The 20,464-nt window shown below is 37.9% G+C and overlaps 2 protein-coding genes across 5 annotated transcripts; both read left to right on the plus strand.

The window, feature by feature from the left end:
* The first annotated feature begins 34 nt into the window (after positions 1 to 34).
* On the plus strand, positions 35 to 9,141 carry LOC145213551 (uncharacterized). Of its 4 annotated transcripts, none has more exons than XM_080081872.1 (10): positions 35 to 99; positions 155 to 880; positions 2,270 to 2,408; positions 2,468 to 2,563; positions 2,957 to 3,230; positions 5,155 to 5,383; positions 5,906 to 6,041; positions 6,397 to 6,594; positions 7,148 to 7,296; positions 7,785 to 9,141. In XM_080081872.1, exons 2-10 carry the CDS (start codon positions 774 to 776, stop codon positions 7,834 to 7,836), a joined length of 1,380 nt encoding a protein of 459 aa, XP_079937998.1. In that variant the 5' UTR covers positions 35 to 99; positions 155 to 773; the 3' UTR covers positions 7,837 to 9,141. The 4 variants fall into 4 exon arrangements, with proteins under 4 accessions (XP_079937998.1, XP_079937999.1, XP_079937997.1 ...); XM_080081873.1 differs by having other exon boundaries at positions 38 to 99; positions 744 to 880; XM_080081871.1 differs by having other exon boundaries at positions 54 to 315; positions 744 to 880.
* Positions 9,142 to 10,049: 908 nt separating this feature from the next.
* Positions 10,050 to 20,208, plus strand: LOC145215094 (stromelysin-2-like). Its single transcript, XM_080083747.1, has 11 exons — positions 10,050 to 10,159; positions 10,243 to 10,611; positions 12,224 to 12,410; positions 14,071 to 14,185; positions 14,412 to 14,514; positions 15,010 to 15,187; positions 16,513 to 16,674; positions 18,101 to 18,306; positions 18,682 to 18,817; positions 19,001 to 19,167; positions 19,355 to 20,208. The coding sequence occupies exons 2-11, from the start codon at positions 10,411 to 10,413 to the stop codon at positions 19,667 to 19,669; spliced, it is 1,770 nt and encodes a 589-aa protein (XP_079939873.1). The 5' UTR covers positions 10,050 to 10,159; positions 10,243 to 10,410; the 3' UTR covers positions 19,670 to 20,208.
* The last annotated feature ends 256 nt before the right edge of the window (positions 20,209 to 20,464 follow it).

Genomic DNA, 20,464 nt, shown 5'->3' on the forward strand with positions numbered 1-20,464 from the left:
GTAGTAGTGAGCACGACTCCAGGAAGTTTCTTTGCGGAAATGGTTGTTCAAAGAATCCCTAAAAATGAACAAAACCTACATTTTTTTACAGTTTCCGGGGTAAGTTTTAATAAATATAGACTTGAAAAATGCAATAAAAGTAACCAATGTGTAGTCCAATTTTGTACGAGGTATTATTCTATTTGCGAGCGCCGGTCGTCGGCAATCGTTATGAAAACGAGTTGCCGAAGAAGGCGCAGTAACTAGGAGCGTATCTATAGAAGCGAGGGGTCGTAATGTGATCTTTCAGTCTGTTGCTCGTCTGAATCGATTCTGGTAAGGATGTTTTGTCTGCTTGTTGATATCAATTGTAAGAATGCATTTAAACGTAATTTAAAGACCTACACCGTATCATTACCCTGTTTAAATTGCTAGGTAGGCGACTGTTAACATCTGCTGTTTGCTGTTTGGTTGATTGCATAATGTTCAGTTAAATTGTTCATAAGAATGCACTTTCTCACTATATAATGTTAAATAAAGTTAGTAAAAATGTAAGAGCCATTATATGTACAATACCATTCTTTGATGTACAAATCTATATTTATGGAAAGTGGAAAAAGCAAAATGTTGCTAAAATGCCATAACTCTTTGTAATTTAAATATGTTGTAAAGGAAAATATCTTAGCCAAAGTTTGCATTTGAAAATTTGTGTTCCAAAATATATAAAAAACTGTAGAATGTTTTCTGATCATATGTTTAAACAGGTGCAGGTCAAAAATTAAGGATTGTTCATCATGGGTCGGCCAAGAGTAGTCAAGAAGTTTTCCAAAACAGTGGATGTTAATCAAGGAAAATTGGGAGGCAACAAGACAGATTATAGATCCACATTTGTTGAGCACAGGTTGGTACCAACTTCTGTTGTTTCAAAAATTATATAAAACACAGGTGCATCTAAAATATACAGATCACTTGGATTGCTTGGTGCATTATTAACACAGCCTGGCGCACCTTTGCAACACTTGGTGCACCTTTATATCGCTTGGTTCACATTTATATCACTTGGTTCAACCTTTTATGGCTTGGTGAACATTTATATAGCTTGGTGTGCATTTATTAGTGATGGGACGGGTACCCGGTACTCGGTACTCGGTATCAATGGTATCGAACGATTTCAGTGGTATCGATACTCGTACTCGGTATCGAAATATTTTGTCCCAGTTTTCGATACCAACATGCGAGTACCGAAGGTCGGTTTACAACATAAAAACACAGGCAACTTTATGCCAAATTTGCTTTGGACAACACAAAATCGGGAAAAAGTTCCGCCCGGTTACGTATATTTTTTTCGCTATTGTGTGGAGATTACATTTTTCGGCATGTGTGTGTGCACGCCTGTACCCCGACTATGGTAGATAAATTTGCCAGTGATTTATAACTAAGTACAACAATGTACTTAAGTACTCGGTAATCGTACTCGGTATCGAAGGCATATACATGTGGTACTCGTACTCGGTATCGGTACTCGCTTCAAAACCTGGTATCGTCCCATCACTAGCATTTATATCACTTGGTTCACCCTTATATCACTTGGTGCACCTTTACGCCATTTGGTGTACCTTTATATCGCTAGGTAAAGGTACGCGTAGCATTATACAGGTGCACCAAGCAAAACAAAGTTGCACCGTGAGATATAAAGTTGCACCGGCCAAAATAAAGGTGCACCAAGTGGAATAAACGTGCACCAAGCGACATAAAGGTGCACCAAGCGGCATAAAGGTGCATCAAGCGATATAAAGGTGCATCATGCGATAGAAGGGTGAACCAAGCGATATAAATGTGCACCATGCTATATTAAGATGCACCAAGTAATACCAAGGTTCACCAACGGATGTAAAGGTGCACCAAGCGATCTAAGTGATCCAAGCGATCCTGTATATTTTAGATGCACCGATAAAACACACATATTAATATTCTTGATATTCACAAGTCATTTTTATTACTGTGTGAGTTTGGGCCATAAGCAACGGTTGTAAAAAAATATTATTGTCTTTACAACATGTAAATGCTTTATCATCTTCAATTGGTTGTTGTGCAATTTGCTATATTGCAGTTTAAAGTATTATTTTGGGAATAATGGTTTCCAAGTTTGTAAAAATGATTTCAATCGACCAACCAGGTTTCTCCTGACTGGAGCAAGATTGCCAAAATAAAGCCTTATAAAAATAAAAATAAACATTTCATGTATTAATATATTAGGTAATATATAATGTTTTAATGGTTTTTATATCAGAGACTTTTCACCTCCCAAGAATCTCAAACCACCTCCAACACCACCAAGACCAAGGTTTCCTGCAATGCAGTCAGAAACCACAACCAAACATAGTTATGTCCAACAAGATGTTACTTCAAAACGAGACATGATAATCCCTGTAAGTTAAATCACCCTGTTTGTGTTTGCATGTCCTGAAGACCATTTTCTTCTCAACAGGAAGCAAAGCATGTTGTTTCTGATGAGCCTTTGAGCAGTGTAACAGAATACAGAAATGAATTCCCAGCTAAGCCTGTGCTTCCTGCCATTTTTGTTGTGAGTGCTGATTAGGCCTACCATATTTTAATCACCGAAGTGGCACGTATATTATTCATGAGAATATTATCAGCTAATTTTTGAGCCTAAAGAAAATGTAAGCATATGCACTCAATCGATATAATCAAGTATGAAAAAAGTTTAACTTTTTTTTTAAAAAATGCAATCAACAATTATTACAATGTACACTAACAATATCTTTGTGATATAAGGCGTGCAGTTGAATTTATATGAACAGTTGTAAAGCTGATATTTAGTTCACAGTGAATCCCAAATTCATTGTTACTATAAACCATTGCTAATTTGTAAATACATGGTAAAACAGTTGCATATTTGCATATTTCTTTTGAATGGGAACCCAGTACAATAATAATTCTTTATTTATTAATGCAGAGACCCAAAACAGACGCAGACTTTCAGAGCAGCCAAGTTAAGTTCGATGACAGAACAACGAACAAGCAATCCTTTCAAGATTGGAAACCGGAATTAAGGAAACGATATGGGGAATTCCCTACATACACAGCTCCGCTTCTTTACCCCGACAAGCGAGCCATGATGGAGGACCCTGATGTCTTTAAGTCGAGAAGTCAAATTGACTTTCCGTACAAGACGATTCCGAAACCTGAAATGGTGAAGGCCATGGAACCTAACATCAAAGTGGGAGAAGGTAAGCCTACAAAGTGCTGTTGACCATCAATTTTTAACCAGAGTCCTTAACCCAACATTGAAAATCGTGTTGTGTGCTCGACCAAAGTAAAAATGTTGTTTTTGTTACGTCATATACGTTTTACGTCATCATATATCCAGAATTAGTGTGTGGTAATGCCCTTTGTTCTGTCAAACAAATCACGTATTCCGATTCCATGAAGTGGACCAATAAACACTCGCAAGCTTACAATTAATAGGGTTTTGTGCACTGTCGTTAAAGAGGAGTGACGGTAGCTGCATGTTGATGTGGTCAACAGATATGACCTTACTCGCCCTAAAAAAAAAACACAAAAAAACTTGTTTGGTGAAAATTCTAGTGCAATTAAGACACAAAAAAGAGATACAAAGTTGAGCCTGACAAGATAACCGAGTGGTTAGCACAACTGCCTTTTGTTCACAACATTTTGGGGGGTATGATCCCGATAGGTTGATTCAACGGATTTTAAATTTAATAGGCAGCTCGACGGCGGACAACTGTGAGCCTAACGTTTTTTGACATTGTCCGCCCACCGAGTTCATTGGTCCTTTAGTGTCTAGCACAATTTATTCATCTTGCCAAATTTTGGTGTAGTTGACTGTTATCAAATTCCTTGTCGGGTTTGTCATTGTATTGCTCGCGTTACCTCGGTTACAACAAAAGTGTGTGCTTGTCTGAGCGGTCCTGCCGGTTTTTGTCGTTGACTTAAACAAAATTTATCACATGCCAATGGGAAATTTGTTAAAACTTTTGGATTTTTGTCCTCACAATATGCTAAAATAACTCATTCTTTTTATCACAAATGGTTTGGGGTTTCAATTTATCCTTTATCCTCATTTTGCAACTTGAAGTGTCGTAGCAATTTTTTTGTGAGTTTAGTGGTTTTGCTTATGTCAACTTTTGCGTGGAAAATGCTCCACGCGAGGCTTTAGTGTTTTGACAGACAGAATAGGCCAAGAAGCAACAAATCCTGACATTATAAGATTGGCATCAAATCATTGTATATAGGCATAAAATTTGAAGATTAGGATCATCCAAATCGACTAAATGTTTTTTGGACACGTTAAGTATAAACCCTACCGGTGAAGCAGATTTTGCCTCGATACATAAATGCCTGTATATACAAGTTTGCTGAAATCTCAGCAATTAAAAAAAATAGCGGCAAGAGTTAGTGCTTTTTTGCGTTTTCCTGCTAGTTTGTTCAAGATTGGAAAAAAGTGTTGCAACATACAGAACAATAACCCATAATAAATTTATTAAATTTCTCACGTACGTTTTTCAAAATATTGAATATGTGCGAGATAAGATTTTAAACTGTTTTTAAGCGTTTTTCTTCAAACTGGTTCGCAACGGTTGATTGCACACAGCTCGTTCGGTACCTGCTTTTTCTGTGTGTATTTATGGGACGGTTGTCTGTTTATTTGTTACTCCCATATTTGGACATTAGCTGTTTACTGTTAACTTGTATAAAGTAACTTATTGTGAGTTTACTTACATTGAAAACATACCCTTTTTGCTGAAACATTTAGGTTCAAACTTTCTGATCATGTACAGAAGTACAGTACAGAAGTTGGTTTTGACCCTACATTTTCAGTACTTTATTAGTTATCACCAATGTTAAAATAAGTTTCACATTCTTTGATTTTTAGTTTATGCATGAGTGACTTCGCCATGCTGTTGAAGCTCAGACATTGACCTTGTATTAGTGTTCAACAGTAATTGTTCGACTAATGTTTAGGACAACTTTTTTAATGACTTGTTACATATGTACATGCATGCACATGTTGGTTTATTATGATCCTGTTATTTGTTTTTATTTTTAAGATAAACTTGTGTTGTAAATAACTGTATGAGTTTATTTTATCCAAACGAAACATTGTTTACCAACCAGTATTAACCATTGCAGGGGAGCGCAACCTGCAGACTACACATCGGTCAGCTTTCCAGTTCTCACCTAAAGACGCAACCCGCACATTAAGCATGAGACCGGGCCGCAACACAAAGTCGCTAGCCCAGCGGCAGATGGAGTTGACCACCAAATACCAGGCCGACTTTCCTCACAGAAAGAAGTATCCACTGCCACCAAAACCAACCACACCTGCCCCCGACACCCTCGAGATTAAAATGAATGATAAGTATGTTCTTAAACAGAGTTTGTAAACGTTTCGGTATCAGACTTTTTTGCCTCGGCATAACAATTTTATCATTTGATCAATTTGACTTAGATAATGAAAACGGTATGGAGATTTATTGTGTGTTGTTTTGATCCGTTTGCGGGGTAAGAAACACAGTTGTAGGGATTTTCCAAAAGCAAGACTGTTAGTTATTTGTAAGGTTGTTCTTACCGCAAAAGGGGTAAATTTTGATATGCAATCAAAAGTTATGTGGACAAGTTTATGGTGCCGGCTGGGATCGTATACATTACGTAAGTGAGTTGAATGGGTTTGTATCATTTTGCTATGCACAGTACCGGCAACGTTTCAGGATATTTTGCTAATTTTATTGGGACCAGGTTAAGTAGAACAATTCTGATGTTCTAAATCTAAAAGGTGTGACTCGCGTTATTGTTTTAGAATCGCATATGTCACAAAATAACTTACATTTTGTTGCCGACCAACATAAGGTCATAAGCTAAGATAACCGTTATCTTCCTGTAGTTGCGTGTTCGAAACCGAGCAGCGGAAACAATATCACGGTTGGGATGTGAAGAAGTTTCCTCGGCCAGGTGCCTCCAAACTTCAGGATAACACAGAAATCTCAAAAGACCCGATGCAAACAAAGTCCACGATGGGCGTAAGTTATACTACCTTGATTAAATGTAAATACTTACAATTAATAGTTTCGAGGACAGCAGAAATTTTGAGTTAAGTTTAATTTGCTTGGTGAATGTCAACATAGCAACTCAATTACAGTAAAACAATCACCAAGCCGGAATTAGCTGCGCAACATTGAAACTTTATGGAGCGCAACATAAAGTGGGGGGCACAATTGGTGGATAATGGCTGAACGCGCTGCAGCTGCACCGTATTTTCTTCTGTTTGTTGGGTCACTAGTGTTTTTCACGACTTGCAGGCATTTTCTTGCCGCTAAAACGTGTTCCCAACCCAACAGACTACACACAACACTTACGGTGTTCAATTATTCGCAGCGCGATTTCACCCCCAAGGAGATTAATGTAGAACGCCCGGGTCCGAACGACCGACCACAATCGAATCGCGTCGAGTTTAGAGGCAAATTCCATGGAACCACAACCAACAAGAGCTTCTACAAAGACTGGGCGCCCAAACGCCGCCCAAGATTCGGAGACTTCCACGAGCATTACAAGCAGATATACATCCCAGCCTATGTTCGTATGATCCATTAGTGTTTATTTGTTAGCTAGTAAACGCGCCCTATTGCTGACGTTTTTGAACCTCATCAAATGGACTACACTACCGGCTATGCAGTGGCCACAAAATCGTGGACGCCACCTCCTATGATTGTGACGACAATGTTTCTGCGATAAAACGCAACGAAAAACTTGCCGCGATGATATTACCAGCATAAAATTGTTGCAATAAATAAACCACAATGGCATTTCTGCGATGCAATTGGCACGATAAAACTTGCTACGATGAATGTACCACGAAGAAATTGCTGGAATGTAAAAACTTCGTCGCAAATACCACGCGCATTTCCACTACAGTATCAATAATAATAAGCAGCATTTTAATTAAAAGCATTTGGTGGTAATGCTTGTCAATAACTTATATTTCTCGTTGGAGGTGGTATAAGCCCAAGAAGTTGGTAAACACTGCATTAGTTACTCTGACGCAATTTTGTTAAAAGGTTGCAAAAAGTCCACACAGACTCTAACAGAATCAACACTCTCATGTGATAAAGTGAAAGTGTTTTAACAGCTGAGGCCCGCACTTGAGCATTCCACCACCACGAAGTCGACGTTCGTAGAGAAATCGGGCCGTCCTCGAACTTCAATGAAACCAGAAACGAACACCATTGACACATCGCAACAGCACGACTTCAACACTGTATCTGGCATGTGCTACCAGTAAGTTGTTATTTTTTTGCTATTTTGTCCTTTGCCACAGTAAACAATATGGGCTTTGTAAGTGTATCAGCAAAAACAAGCTTTACGGCGGAAAACAAACTTTGTTTTAGTATTTGATGAGGCCTACATGGTAAAGTTAAAATATATTAAAAAAATAAGGACATATTGAACAGTGCTGTAAATATGTTGTGAGCAATGTAGGCCATACTGTGCTACAAGTCGAACAGTTTAGGTGGACATAAAAACGTGTTAAAAGTGTTAAAATTGCTCGTGTTGGAATTCAGAACACCAGCGAATGTTTTACTATGCTTTGTGATCGTTTATTTAGGGTTATTCCCAATGAACTGGAGTGCCGTAATGTGGCTGCATTATCCTGATACTGTCAATGTCTTGTCACCAGCTGCACTATCTGCAGCTTACATCCCATTTTATGATTTTATGCTCTTTTTCTATGTGATTTTTAAACCTTTTTGAAAAAAAATTTTCAGGTACCCGCCAGAGTCTGCGTACGAGATTGAAGACTTTGTTGTCAAGTGTTAAGATTAAGTAGGAGTTCATGCAACTGTTCGGCAAGTAAATGATTGCGCCAGTTTTTAGTTTCCACACCTCACGCGTAAACACGCTTTCCACTTAAAATTCTGAATTCACTTATTGCTTTCTCAATTCTCATGTGGCAAACGCACTTTTTCAATCCACGTTTCAACGTTTTGCTGTTGTGCTCACTGTGATTTTTTCTTTGATCATTACCACTTGGCTTTACCATGTTGCATGAACAACTAGAGCAGGTGCTATAACAATCTCAGAACAAGCAATTGTGCATAAAGGTTTCCAAAACAAGTTATATACATCAGATGTCAATTTTGTCGGTTCAAGCAAAAATCTTCGCCACACTTGACTGTTTAAAGATCGTTTTAAAACTTGCTTTAGTTGTGAAAATTATTTACATATGTCCAGTGCATTTCTGTTGTGAGTATAAAATGTATACATGCTCCTTGTAAAAAAATGTCTTTAATATTGGTTTATGAGCACAACCCCCACAGCCGCTACTTCACGACCAATTACGTAGCACGTAATTTATATACCCAGTAAAATTGTAGGGTAGACTATAGGCTTAACGTAGAATAGATAAACTCAAGCTTTCAAATTGCCTTAGTGACAGCCCTGCCGCTTCTAATTCCACTTCACAATGAGATTGTATCAGTCACATTGCCCTTCACTTCTCGTTATTTAAGAAACGTCTGACTTTGACGTGCCATCAATTAGTGATTGCCGCTCTAACAAAAGGGGCGATTAGGTTTACTTTTTAAATTCTGTCTGCCCTATCTTCGTTATCATTTCCACTAGTTTTTTTGTTTACTGTTAATGTTCCAGCTACGAAAATTAGGTGCCATTGATCTAAACCTATTCTACCATGCTTGTTTCATTGGTTGACGATGTATGTTTTTCTGTTGTTGTGTTTTTGCTTTTTTTATTTTGCTGTCCTGATCAAAAAAACAGTTAGTTTAACAGCGGACCTTTATAGTCACATATTTATCTGCACGGTTTTCTTGTGATATTTTTTGTTTCCGCTTCTGATTTTAAGTCTACTGTCAATAAGCACTTTTAGAACTTAATTAGGAACATTTTGCCCCATTTTTTTCCCTTGTGTACATATCTAGTTCCAATAATGCCAGCCTAACGACATATTATTTTTTTGCTAAAGCCTTGTCCAAGTGACATTGACAATCCAAAACCATGTCATTCCTCCAGGAAAAGTTCCTGAATTATGCCTTGCCGTGTGTTCATACTATTACTGTGAGCGTTGAATCTTTTTTACCTTTGTAATAAAATTTACCTAAAAATGTCTTCCATGTAACGTAAAGTAAAAGGGTTTTAATTTTTTAAGTCAAAATTTATGGGATTTTGTATTAAATAGGTTTTACTATTTTGAAATTGGTTAAATTCTTGTACCAATTGGCAAAAGATTTTCGAAAAAAATGACAAATCTTTTTTTAAAAGCCTAAGTAAAGGTTTACAGTATTCAAAGATTCGTCCAAATGTAATCAAGCAAAAATTAAACAGCATGTTTGAAACGCAGTAAACAACGTTTCTTTTTTTTGATTTTCCGTCTTCTCCATCGAACCTTTTTACCTGTGGAGCTTGCCGTTGTCATGTCAAACTACGAACAACGGTTTTTGATCAAATCAATGATTTTCCATCTGCAAGCTACAAGTACCGTCGGTAAGGATTTAAAGGCCAAGCCAAAATCCATACCTGGAAGCCTGACCGTCTGTTGAGGCCCGTGCGGTGCTTCCAGTAGAAAGTCGCTCCTTTGTCCGGTGACAAAAGCAGAGTCTGCCTGCCCTCGACGCGCTGCCACAATGCAAGAACCGACAGAAAAACTGTCGTTGAATGATTTCCAATGGGAATAGGGGGAGCTTTAATCTGAATCGGCGGGCGTGGGCCGTTTCGACGCTTTTAATGATTCATTGCAATTCGAATGCTCGCGAACCATTACGCGAATTACGTTTGATCCGTTTACAAAGCGGCATCGTAAATCCTTCACCTAATTGAATTTGTTGCGTTTTTTTTTCGCTGTAGCCCGACATTGCAAAGCGGGAAAACAGGGCATGACGTATTGCCACATGTTGCAGAGCAGAGGAGGGGGCGTAGTAGGACAAGTCAGGAAGTGTTACGACAGGATTATGGTCAATAACTTGGTATTGGTAATCAGGTTTAAATGCAAATTGATTTATTTTCCGAATTCAGGTTATCCCCTTTGCGAAATTGCGAGAAAAATAGATTTCAATTGCGGCATTTGTCGAGTTTGTTTTGGTGTATTTGGACAGACATTGCTTAGAATTAGACGATTCTTCACCTTAAGGTAAGGCAATCCTCGTGTAGTAATGGTGTGTGGACTTTTACAAAACACACAAGGTTTAACAAAAGTGTCACGTGTCGTTACAGGATTCGCCACTTACCGGACGATCGCCACTAATCACGTTGTTACTGTTGTTGAAAACTTTGAGCTAATTGTGCCATGAAACAAATTGGATCCTGCTGTACCTAGTGAATACAACTCTTCAAAGTTATGGATTGCCATCAGCATCAACAAGTCGCATTGTACAAAAGTGCATGACTGTCCTAATTGAAACGCAAACCATCGAAATGGGTTTCAATCCAAAAAGTTCAACTATGTACACTGCAATGCCAGTTTTTCTACTTTTCATAACCACATTCGTATCAAAAACGTCTTCCATTCCTGTTTCGCGTTTGACATCCCATCGCAAGATTTCCAAGGACTCGCTTTCGTTGATTGACAGTGAAAATGCTTTGGTAAGTCATCTAGAAAGCTATCAGGTCAAAATTGTACTTTTTATTAACAATTCGGCTTGTGTTTTCGTAAATTTTTTTGCCTTAGCCAATATGTCTAAAGCCGCTATCAATAAGCTATAAATTGACGTCACAATTTAACAAAAAAGATTTGCTTCACTTAGCTTGAAAAGAAAATTGAATAATAAAAATGAAAATAAATTGATTTAAGTATTTGCCACTGCAAAAGCAAAATCCTTGCTTTAAAAACGGGTGCCTGGTGAAGCACTGTGTTTTGCGTTATGCACGCAAGCACCAGAGTAAAAACTTTGACGCCGCCGTTTGACGCAAATTTACGCTCAGTGGCTGTTGTTGGTTTTTGATTTGATTTGTATAGATTATTGGCAGGTTTGTGGAATATCGCGTCTTTCCTCTAGGGAATATTTCCGCCATCTTTGCTGCAATATTTGTCAAGTATTGAGCTTTCCGCTTTGGTGTTTCTAACAAGAAACGTAAGAGCGCACAATTGGAATCAACCGAGTTGTTCCAATTTCAAAAGCAAATTGCCTTTTAATTCCTCAGCCAAACGCACGTTTATGATAATTGATCAAGCAACCGCTCCACAAAATGAACGGTTTGTTTCAGCAGCACCAAATTTACCAAAAAATTTTCACCAAGTTACCGCTATGTCAATACGCAGTTTCCAGAAGTAAACTCAAGCGCTAGCATAGCTGACTCAATCTTGACGTCAGTTGATGCTTGACGTCACATCAAATTGGGGTTTATACTGGCAACGTTACAGTCTACTTTTTCCAAAATTCTTCAAAATTTCGAACATTTATAAACGTTTTTTATGTCGTTATTTGGTGTTGATTTTCACAAATTTAGCCCGAATTTTTAACTTTGCCAAAATTATAATTTAAACAGTTTTGTCGTATTGTTATTTGGTGTTGGTTTACACAAATTAAATTTGACAGGTGTAGCCGACTGAACACATAAACAATTCGAAAGTAATAACTTTTTTTGTAAACGAGAAAGCAAAACGACGCGATTTGGTCGGAAACTTCCAACGGAAACGATTAAATATTAATCCACGGCCGTTAATTTTTAATTGCCCATTAAAAAAATTGGCCTGAAAGCAAAACCATAATCAATAGAATTGAAAAAAATAATTTTATTTGCCGAAGAACTCGTTTGAAGCTAAACCTCCTTGGCTGGTATACATAGTAGCCTACTTACGAACTTAAGACGTTTTAAAACAACTTTGAAATTTACATGGTAGGCTACAGTCCCCATTGAATAGCCAGAAAATTTCTTTCCCAAAAGCAGGAAACACTGCGTCTGTTTGACCAGATTTACTGCGACTAAAAAATCACCCAACGCCTAGAGTTTTATGAACTTGTTAACATCTAAAACGGTTTTATTATTACTTTAGTAATTTGTTCGCGTGGTCGCGGCTGTTTTATACTGTATATAATCATCACGTGAATAATTTATCAAGTTCAAGGCCTTTAAGTCAAGTGAACTTATACCCTGGCTGAGTTTTCTCATTAATGTCTGTAATTGTATTGTTTTAAACAGGCCCGTAACATTGAAAACCTAATGTCGATGTAAGCTTTCTGTATAACTTTGACAGAGTTTTCTAGTCGAGTTTGGATACTTGCAAGCAAAACCCCGTCCATTGGACAAGACTTCGGTTGCCAATGCCCTCGCCAAGTTTCAAAGCTCCTACGGTTTGCCAATAACCCGGAGATTTGATCGCAGAACTCTAAAAGTAATGCAGAAGCCAAGATGTGGACTTCCAGATGTGGAACCAGCCTTTGGTGAGGACTGCATGGATTATTTATGATCGGATTAACAAGTAACATAGCCAAAACTTCATCCATGAACCAATTCGTACGCCCAGTTTAGTGTATTTCAAGTTGTGCGATTATTGTGTACTGAACATGTTGTAGGAGTTTCGCTGTTTTTCCTCCACAAACGGCGTGTTAGCTTGACTGTACAAACGCAGTATTTTGTTTTCGGCAAGTTCTGTCAGAAACAATTGCATAAACCTGTAACCAAATATATCATCAATGTTTAAGTTTATTTACCAAATCTACCTGTCAGTCCCTTGACTAGCAGAATTGGACCGGTTATATCTTCATATGCACTTCATAGGAAAAAAATAATAGCTTATAACTTTTGTTACCAACCAAGTTAAGAAGAAATAAAATGCGTTACAGCTTCAAAATAATCGAAATATTCTAACTTTCAACATGCAAATGAACGAATCTCAAGCACAACCAAGTTATTACTCTCACAACTCACTGAAAGACAGCTGTGCCCTTTCACCTATTTCGTAACAATGGAAACAAGGCACAATGCCTGTAATAGCGCCAAAAGTTTTTGCTGTTGGATAAAATGGAAAATGAATAAACAACAAGGTTTTTATTTGTGTTGTAGTCAAAACATTCAATTGGTTACCAAATGAACCCATTAAACAATCAATGTCTAAAAATTAACAAGCAGTGTCTCAAGTCTTTGTATTTCACTTTTGTTATTCGTTCACTTATGGGTGTTGTTTTTGTGTCAGACCACCTGGCAACTTGGCAATGACCAGGCAATTTACCTTTACCGTAACTTCAGGTTGAAACTTGATGTTGCAAATCGGATTCCGAGGTTAAGCGTCTGACGCGAAGCCGATTACAGGAAGACTTTAAGTCTGAAATTGCGTTTTAGCGAAATCTTTTAGACGTTTTAATGTCGGATCTGTGATGGAGTTTGATTGTTTTTTAGCTTTAGAAAAACCAAAATGCTTTTACTTAACAGACTAAAAACCTGATCAATAGGCAACTTGGGTTTTCTGAAAACAACAGACAGCGCTAAAGAATCGTACAAGTAAAGCGTGAACAGAAGCAGTAAAAACCTGTTGACGTTATGTTTTATGGCAGTAGAATATTAACAGGATAAGCAACGTTTTAGGATCACCCTTTGTTTTTACTTTACGTCCTGTCCCTTGTCCTGAGTCTCTGGTGATTTGTGTTCATGTTATGTACTGTCAGTTCATGCTTTTCCTTAGGACATATTGGAGCCATTGGTAATTAAAGTCCTTGCTTTATTTTACCTTAAAATTTCAGACTCAAAACGCTTTCGAAATTTGATCTTAAAACAACGTTTTGTTGTACTACCATTGTCCTGTTCAGTTATTTAGGACTGAAGGTTTCTGAAATTGCATTAAATCAGTACGTGTGTTCCATACAGACGATTTAAGTTGAAAATATTTCACACAGAAATCCAACTTTTCAGTGCACTTGAATCAGTAGCCTATGTGTTTTCTTTGGGATATGTGTTGTTGTTAACATTAATTTCGCTTTAACAAGTGCCAGTTTATTATTCAAATAGAATCAAGGAAAAGGCCAATTCTTATTAAAATAGAAGCATAATTTGTACTGGTATAGTTTTCATCAACATTCACGCATAACTCTCGTCTCGTTGAAACAGGTTTTCGATCACCCGGAGATGGAAACCACAACAAATCAAAAAATCTCACTTCATTAAAAAGAAGAAAACGCTTTGCGCTTGTCAGTAGGTGGCCAACTTCCCACATCACTTACGGGTAATTATACAGTCTTAAAGTTCATAACTTGTTCGCAATCGTCACGCCATAAAGTATCTGAAAATTTTCGGTCAAGATGAATTTTGTTTCCTTAAATAATTTAACAAATTTATGTGCACCAAGCAGTGCGTGCTTTAAAAGTGTATTTTAAAATAACATTTCTTCAGCATTTCGTTTGTAGTTGGAATTTCTACACTTTGTTTGTAAGCTTCAAATTTTTTTCCAGTTTTAGAAGTTACAGTCAGAAACTTTCTCGGATTCAACAACAAAATGTCATTTCCCAAGCCTTGAAAGTTTGGAGTGATGAAACTCCCCTCACTTTTTCACAGGTAAATTGGTTGATTTGTAAAGATCTTTGCTAGCTTTGCTCTTGATTGATTGAGTAAGGAGCTTTGCTAATACAAATCATAATTTTTCACCCTTTAGCCCTTAGTTGAATTGAAACCACCACCATTTCTCGAGGATATTTTTAAAGGCCAATCGTCTCAGGCATTTCAGCTTGCCGAAAACACTTTTAAACTGCGAAACAGAATCTATTCGTATCAGTTTAGCCTTTAAACCATATTTCACACGAAAGACCGAAAACGAAAGAATTTTCATAGACTGGAAAGCAAGCGATACATTATGTTCTTGTTTCTCAGTATGACATTAAATTGGGCAACGCTGATCCAATCCTCGTATCTTACACTTTACTTAGGTCGCCCAAGCGTGTAATTTCAATACACTGCAATTCCAAGTAGTTACAAAACACTTCTGGCGCTGTCTTTTTCGCTCTTGACGATCAATAATTCAGGTTTAAGAATAATATTTTCAAAAAATTGTAGAATTGGGATGGAGACGCAGATATCATGATCTCATTCGAGCGCGGTATCCATGACGACGGGTACCCGTTTGATGGACCAGGTCACACTCTAGCTCACGCATTCTACCCAGGCCAGGGTGGGCGAAGTGGCGACGTACACTTTGACGAGGATGAAGAATGGGCTTACAGACGATCAGACGGTAAGGAAAAATGATAAGAAAATCCCAGGAATTCACCGGTTTTGATTTAAATTTAAACAAAAAAATCAATTCGGGAGCGAACTCAAACTTTTTAGTTGTACTTTATACCTTGCATTACAAATGAACACGTGATTTGTTGCAAAGAACCGTACATACATGTCAAAGACCGCCAACGCAAGTGATTCGCATCGCAAATTACCTTCTGGGCATGAATGGAACTAACTTTTCGGTTTCAGGTTCAAAACTAATGAGAGAAATGGCCCGAATGCAATTCTACAGGGAATGTTTATGAAGTGTGCTAAAAATTTATCCCTTTGTTATGAATCCAAACCAATTTTTGTCGATAAAACTCGAAGCGTTGTCATCACTGGTTAATCACGCAAAATAGCAAAATATATTAAGATTTCTAGAAACTTGCATTGCCAAGTAAGATCGACTTCACAGTTTGTACGACGGTTCTACTAAGTTTATGATCTATGTGTAATTTCCCTATTTGAACTTATGAATATTAACGAGAATGCAGGTGAACGAGTTTTGTACGTAAAGTGTTAAATGATACATGTTTACATCGTTATGACAATAAGCCGTAACTTTTAACATACGAAAGTATTGTTTGCCTAATTGTTGATCAAACTGATTGCAGTTGATGAGGCTACTAAAAAACATATATAGGACTCTTTAGTAAACTGTGTTAATTTGTCTTCTTCGGAGATTTTCAATATACATTCTAGACAGTGGTGGGATTAATTTTTTTTGTCTGTCGGTTCGCTTATCTCATAAAACCAGTGGTGCGATTCAATTTCCATTATGGGATTCAAATTTTTTGTCATGCAAACCGGTTCGCTGGTTTCATAAAATTTCGTAAGACGGTTCTATAGAACCGGTGCGAACCGGCTGAATCCCACCACTGATCTACGATATTGTTTTTCCAAGTGTATGCACAAAGTTTTTTAGGACAGATAATCAAAAAATCAAAGCAAATAAAATACAAAAAACAAAACTTAGGCCAAACTTAGATTAAAAAGTATTCCTAGAGTTAAAAATGTAATTTCATCAACAAATATATTTCTCTAACTCAGGGGTCGGCAACCTTTTTTGCACTGCGGACCGTTTTTGAAAGTGAAATTTTATCTCGGACCGGTCTTCAAAAAACTACAAATATTAAGCAATAAAATCGCTTAAATTAGTTTATCATCCCTGGGGCAAAATGGGCAAAATGTTTTATAGCAATTAACCTGAAAAATTATACGGCCCGGTAACGAACTCCTCGCGGACCGGCGGTTGCCGACCACTGCTCTAACTAACCCATGAAATGTACTTTGCAGATGGCACCAATCTGTTTATGGTAGCAGTTCATGAGATTGGTCATGCACTCGGACTTGCTCACAGCAACTCCTCAGGATCCGTTATGCTTCCATTTTATCAGAACTATCACGAGAACACAAGACTCGGTGTGGACGATACAAAAGCTATTTACAACCTTTATGGTAAGTTTGTGTTTTGTAATAATTCTCAACTTTGAGTTATATTTTGTGTATAGCAGTTTCGGTATATGTTTCTGTATTTAATAGGGACTGTACTGCTTTTGTTGTGAAACAGGTTTAAACAGATTTACGCGCAGTGGTTCTATAGAACCGTCTCACGAAATTTTATGAGATCAGCGAACCGGTTAGCATTACTGGTTACTGTCAATGAACTTTTTGTGAACCGGCAGAAAAAGAACCGGCTGAAAAATATGGCTTTTGTGATAGAACCGACTGACAAAAAAGACAAATTTTGAGGAGTCACGATTGCAGACTCCAGGCATAAAGTTCATAGGAACAAGAAGTTTAGTCACAAATCCGACACTTTTGTAATTTATGAAAAAATCGGTTTGACGTACTATGTTAGTTACACGAAGATTACATATAAATACAATTCGCTGATTGTATCATTAACCGATTAGTCTTTAGTGTGACCAGGCAGGGAGAATCCATATAAAACCATAACTCATGTCAAGTTGTTTGTTTTATTAGTCAAATTTTAGATTACCTATACCATTGCCCAACAGCAAAAAAGTTCATATTCCGGCAAGTACTGTTGAATATTTACATATGCGCTACATCGATGACGTCATTGCAATAATGCGATGTTTGTCCTATGACGGAACTCCTAAAAAATACAGCTTCGTGGTGCCACTACCACACAAAATCATTCCCACAAAAACTCACAAAAAATTTCCAAGAGCGTCGAAAACAATTTCTCCACATGATAAAACCCTTATCGACCGGAAAGTTTTGTTTTTTTGTCATCAAACCGGTCCTGGCCCCGGAAAGCCCGGGAAACCGCACCGGTCGATGGCGCTCTTAGTGAGAAAAAAACACGTCCTGGGTCGCGCCCCTTGTCAATTACAGGATGCAACTTGCTACGAAATTAAATTTTGTGATCACTTCCCCAGAGGACTGATAGCGTTAACCTGTCACGTGACAACTTGGGACCCTCGATCAACGCCAGGCCCTGAAGACCTAAAACTTGCTCGGTCGTTCGTTATTGGCCCAGGACGCCGATTCGTGTCTTATGTCTTTCTCCTCATGAAATATTCAGGCCTTGAGCTGTCTCGTACAGAGTGGCGTTCACGCTTAGCATGGCGGCATTAATCGAATTTGTCAAAATCCATGATTGATTTAATTTCTCTCCTAAATGTGTTTGGAACGACTTGCTGCCTGTTTTTTTGCTAGAGAATACTACAAAATATGGGTGGTTTTTTTGATTTATTGTAGGGTCTTCATTGCAGTTTCTACACACAGGTTAACATTTTCATTTTTCATATGATACCAAAATTTCCAACTTTTAATATATTTCTGTGTTATTTATTCTCATTTCCAACTTTTTTGTGTGTTTAACTGCAAATTCATTTAATCCGTTTCCTTGCAGGTGCGGGTGGGGACAACTATATGCACGATTATCTTATTGACCTTCAACCGATTTATCCCGACTCACCCCATACCGCCACTAGTGGTGAAGTGTTGGTAAGGGACATGAAACAGCAAAGCAGCACACCCGACGTCACGTCAAACAAGAACTGCAACTACACGTTCGACGCAGTGGCAAACATCAGGGGAGGAGTTTATTTTTTTAAGGTGGGGTCTTTTTCTCAATCTATTGTACTGTTTTTTCTAGTTGTGTTTGGGTTTGCTGGGCTTAAGGTTAATTCAATAAAACGGAGTTGATTCGCGCCTAACTCAACGAATTTATGATGTATTCTGACTTTGGTACATTTAACCTTCTGGCTTTAGAAAAGATTTTTACCTCCATGGCTTCGGACCTTAATTTTTTTAAGGATTTAACGAACTTTGCATTTTATTAAAAGTATATTCGGCTTTGAGTTGCAGCTCGTTTAATTGCACACGTTCAGTGACGTCATAAAACTGACGTCATAATTTACGTCCGCCACCTTGAATTTTTGTAAAACCTATGAATGTAGACAAAGCAAATTTTTCAGTTTCTTATTTCAGGGCAACTACTTCTGGCGTATTACTAAAGACGGACAAATATTCGACAACATTAAAATGCCGGTTTTCTGGAGTGGGTTTCCTAATGTTTCTGTCGATGCCGTCTACGAGCGAAAGCACAAGATATTCATATTCTCAGGCAAATACATAATTTTATTGCTTCAGTTTGTAGACACCATTTGTTTGCTTCAGTTTGTAGACACCTTTGTGTTTTTTTTCCTTTTTGATAATAATCTACAACTGGCATAAGAGCAGCAATTGATCGTATGTCAGGAAAAAGGCCAAGAAAATCAGGACTGCAGTAAAATTAAGAATATTTCAGGTACAAACTATTGGGAGTACCACGGTCGACGCTTAAACGTGTCCCATCCGAGACCGATCAGTGATTTTGGACTTCCGATGGAGGGTGGTATTGATGCGGCCTTTGTTTGGAAAGCAAATGAACAGACGTATTTTGTAAAAGGAAATCAGTACTGGGGTTATAATGAGGTACGCGTAAGTTTTGTAACACCCCATTTCAAATCACCATTGAAAAAAATACAAAAAAATCGTTTTGTCGGTGACACACCAACATTTTGGCTTAAAATCGCATCTAAGGCAACGTATTATAATCAGTTTGGCGTGCCTACTAAGTTGTTACGGTGTATTAGTTTACTATTTTATTGTTCTCTAACAGGAAACACGCAAAATAGAGCGCAACTATCCCCGGAACATAAGAAACATTTCCAAAGACATGCCTGACAACATTGACGGAGCCTTTACAGACCCGACGGACAAAGGCGGCGCCGTATATTTCCTCAAAGGAACCAAATGCTGGCGTCTGAATGAACGCTTCACACTCACTGAATCAACAATTGGTGAAAAATGGTTTGGGTGCCCGTCAGCAAGCGGGCAGCTAGGTGGCGCTCACGGTCCCCTATTCAGTTTGAAGCTCTTGCTTATTTCGTGCACATGTTCGTTATTCGGCCTTTTCCCTTTGTCTTTGCCTTGAGCTGCTTTTCGTTTTGTTGTCCTGTTTCTGAGGGCCAAGTGGTATGAACAAGACATCAGAACAACAAACAAAAAATGTTCAATACCTTTGCTGCTTGGACAATTTAGAAAGAGAGAACAGGAAATGCAGAATGTCGCTATGTAATTAGGCAAGACAACAAATAAAACCATTGCCAGTCAGCAAACATTTACGAAGCACGCTAGATTATTTGAACAATTATCGAAAATAATTACCATTACCAATCAAATTTTATCAAACAAATGTCAAAGTGGTAAAACAAGTTATCGTTCGTCTCAAATATTCTAGACCGCCCCATGACAATATCCTGCGATCCAGTTACAATGCATCACGGAACATTTCTGTATGTCTGGGCTCTAGACTCCAGAGCAGTGCTCCGCAACTTTTTTTCACGCACGTCGCACCATACTAGCTTTAAATGTTCGGCGGCACACCCGAACCAAAAAGTGCGATTTGAATTTTTCAAAACCTAAAAGAGCATTAAGCCAAGGGTCTTAAACTTTTTTGAGGGCCAAAAACATTTTTTACCTTGGTAAAGGGCCGTACTATTGGAATTTTTGTATGTACACAAAACATTTGTAATGCAATAAACAAGAAACTGATTCAAAAAATGCAACAAATTGTAGTTTCTGATTTTCTACAGGAGGAGGTATTTCCATCATACGATTGAAACGTCGCATTTATTTCTAGCCATTACTAATAAAGAATGATTGTTTCTTAGAATCAGTGGTCTGACAGGGTATTCCACCTGGGGTAAACACCTAAAATTTCGAAGTT

Source organism: Phallusia mammillata, chromosome 2 (genome assembly GCF_965637545.1).
Source record: "Phallusia mammillata chromosome 2, kaPhaMamm4.hap1.1, whole genome shotgun sequence".
Taxonomy (NCBI): Eukaryota; Metazoa; Chordata; class Ascidiacea; order Phlebobranchia; family Ascidiidae; genus Phallusia; species Phallusia mammillata.

Bases quoted from the DNA above. Each gene is read 5' to 3' on its own strand.
- LOC145213551 (XM_080081872.1), top strand. From the start codon at position 774: ATGGGTCGGCCAAGAGTAGTCAAGAAGTTTTCCAAAACAGTGGATGTT. The intron at 2,564-2,956 runs GTGAGTGCTGAT...TTATTAATGCAG, and splicing joins TGCTTCCTGCCATTTTTGTT to AGACCCAAAACAGACGCAGA. The intron at 3,231-5,154 runs GTAAGCCTACAA...TAACCATTGCAG, and splicing joins TAACATCAAAGTGGGAGAAG to GGGAGCGCAACCTGCAGACT.
- LOC145215094 (XM_080083747.1), top strand. From the start codon at position 10,411: ATGACTGTCCTAATTGAAACGCAAACCATCGAAATGGGTTTCAATCCA. The intron at 16,675-18,100 runs GTAAGTTTGTGT...GTTTCCTTGCAG, and splicing joins AGCTATTTACAACCTTTATG to GTGCGGGTGGGGACAACTAT. The intron at 18,307-18,681 runs GTGGGGTCTTTT...TTCTTATTTCAG, and splicing joins GAGGAGTTTATTTTTTTAAG to GGCAACTACTTCTGGCGTAT.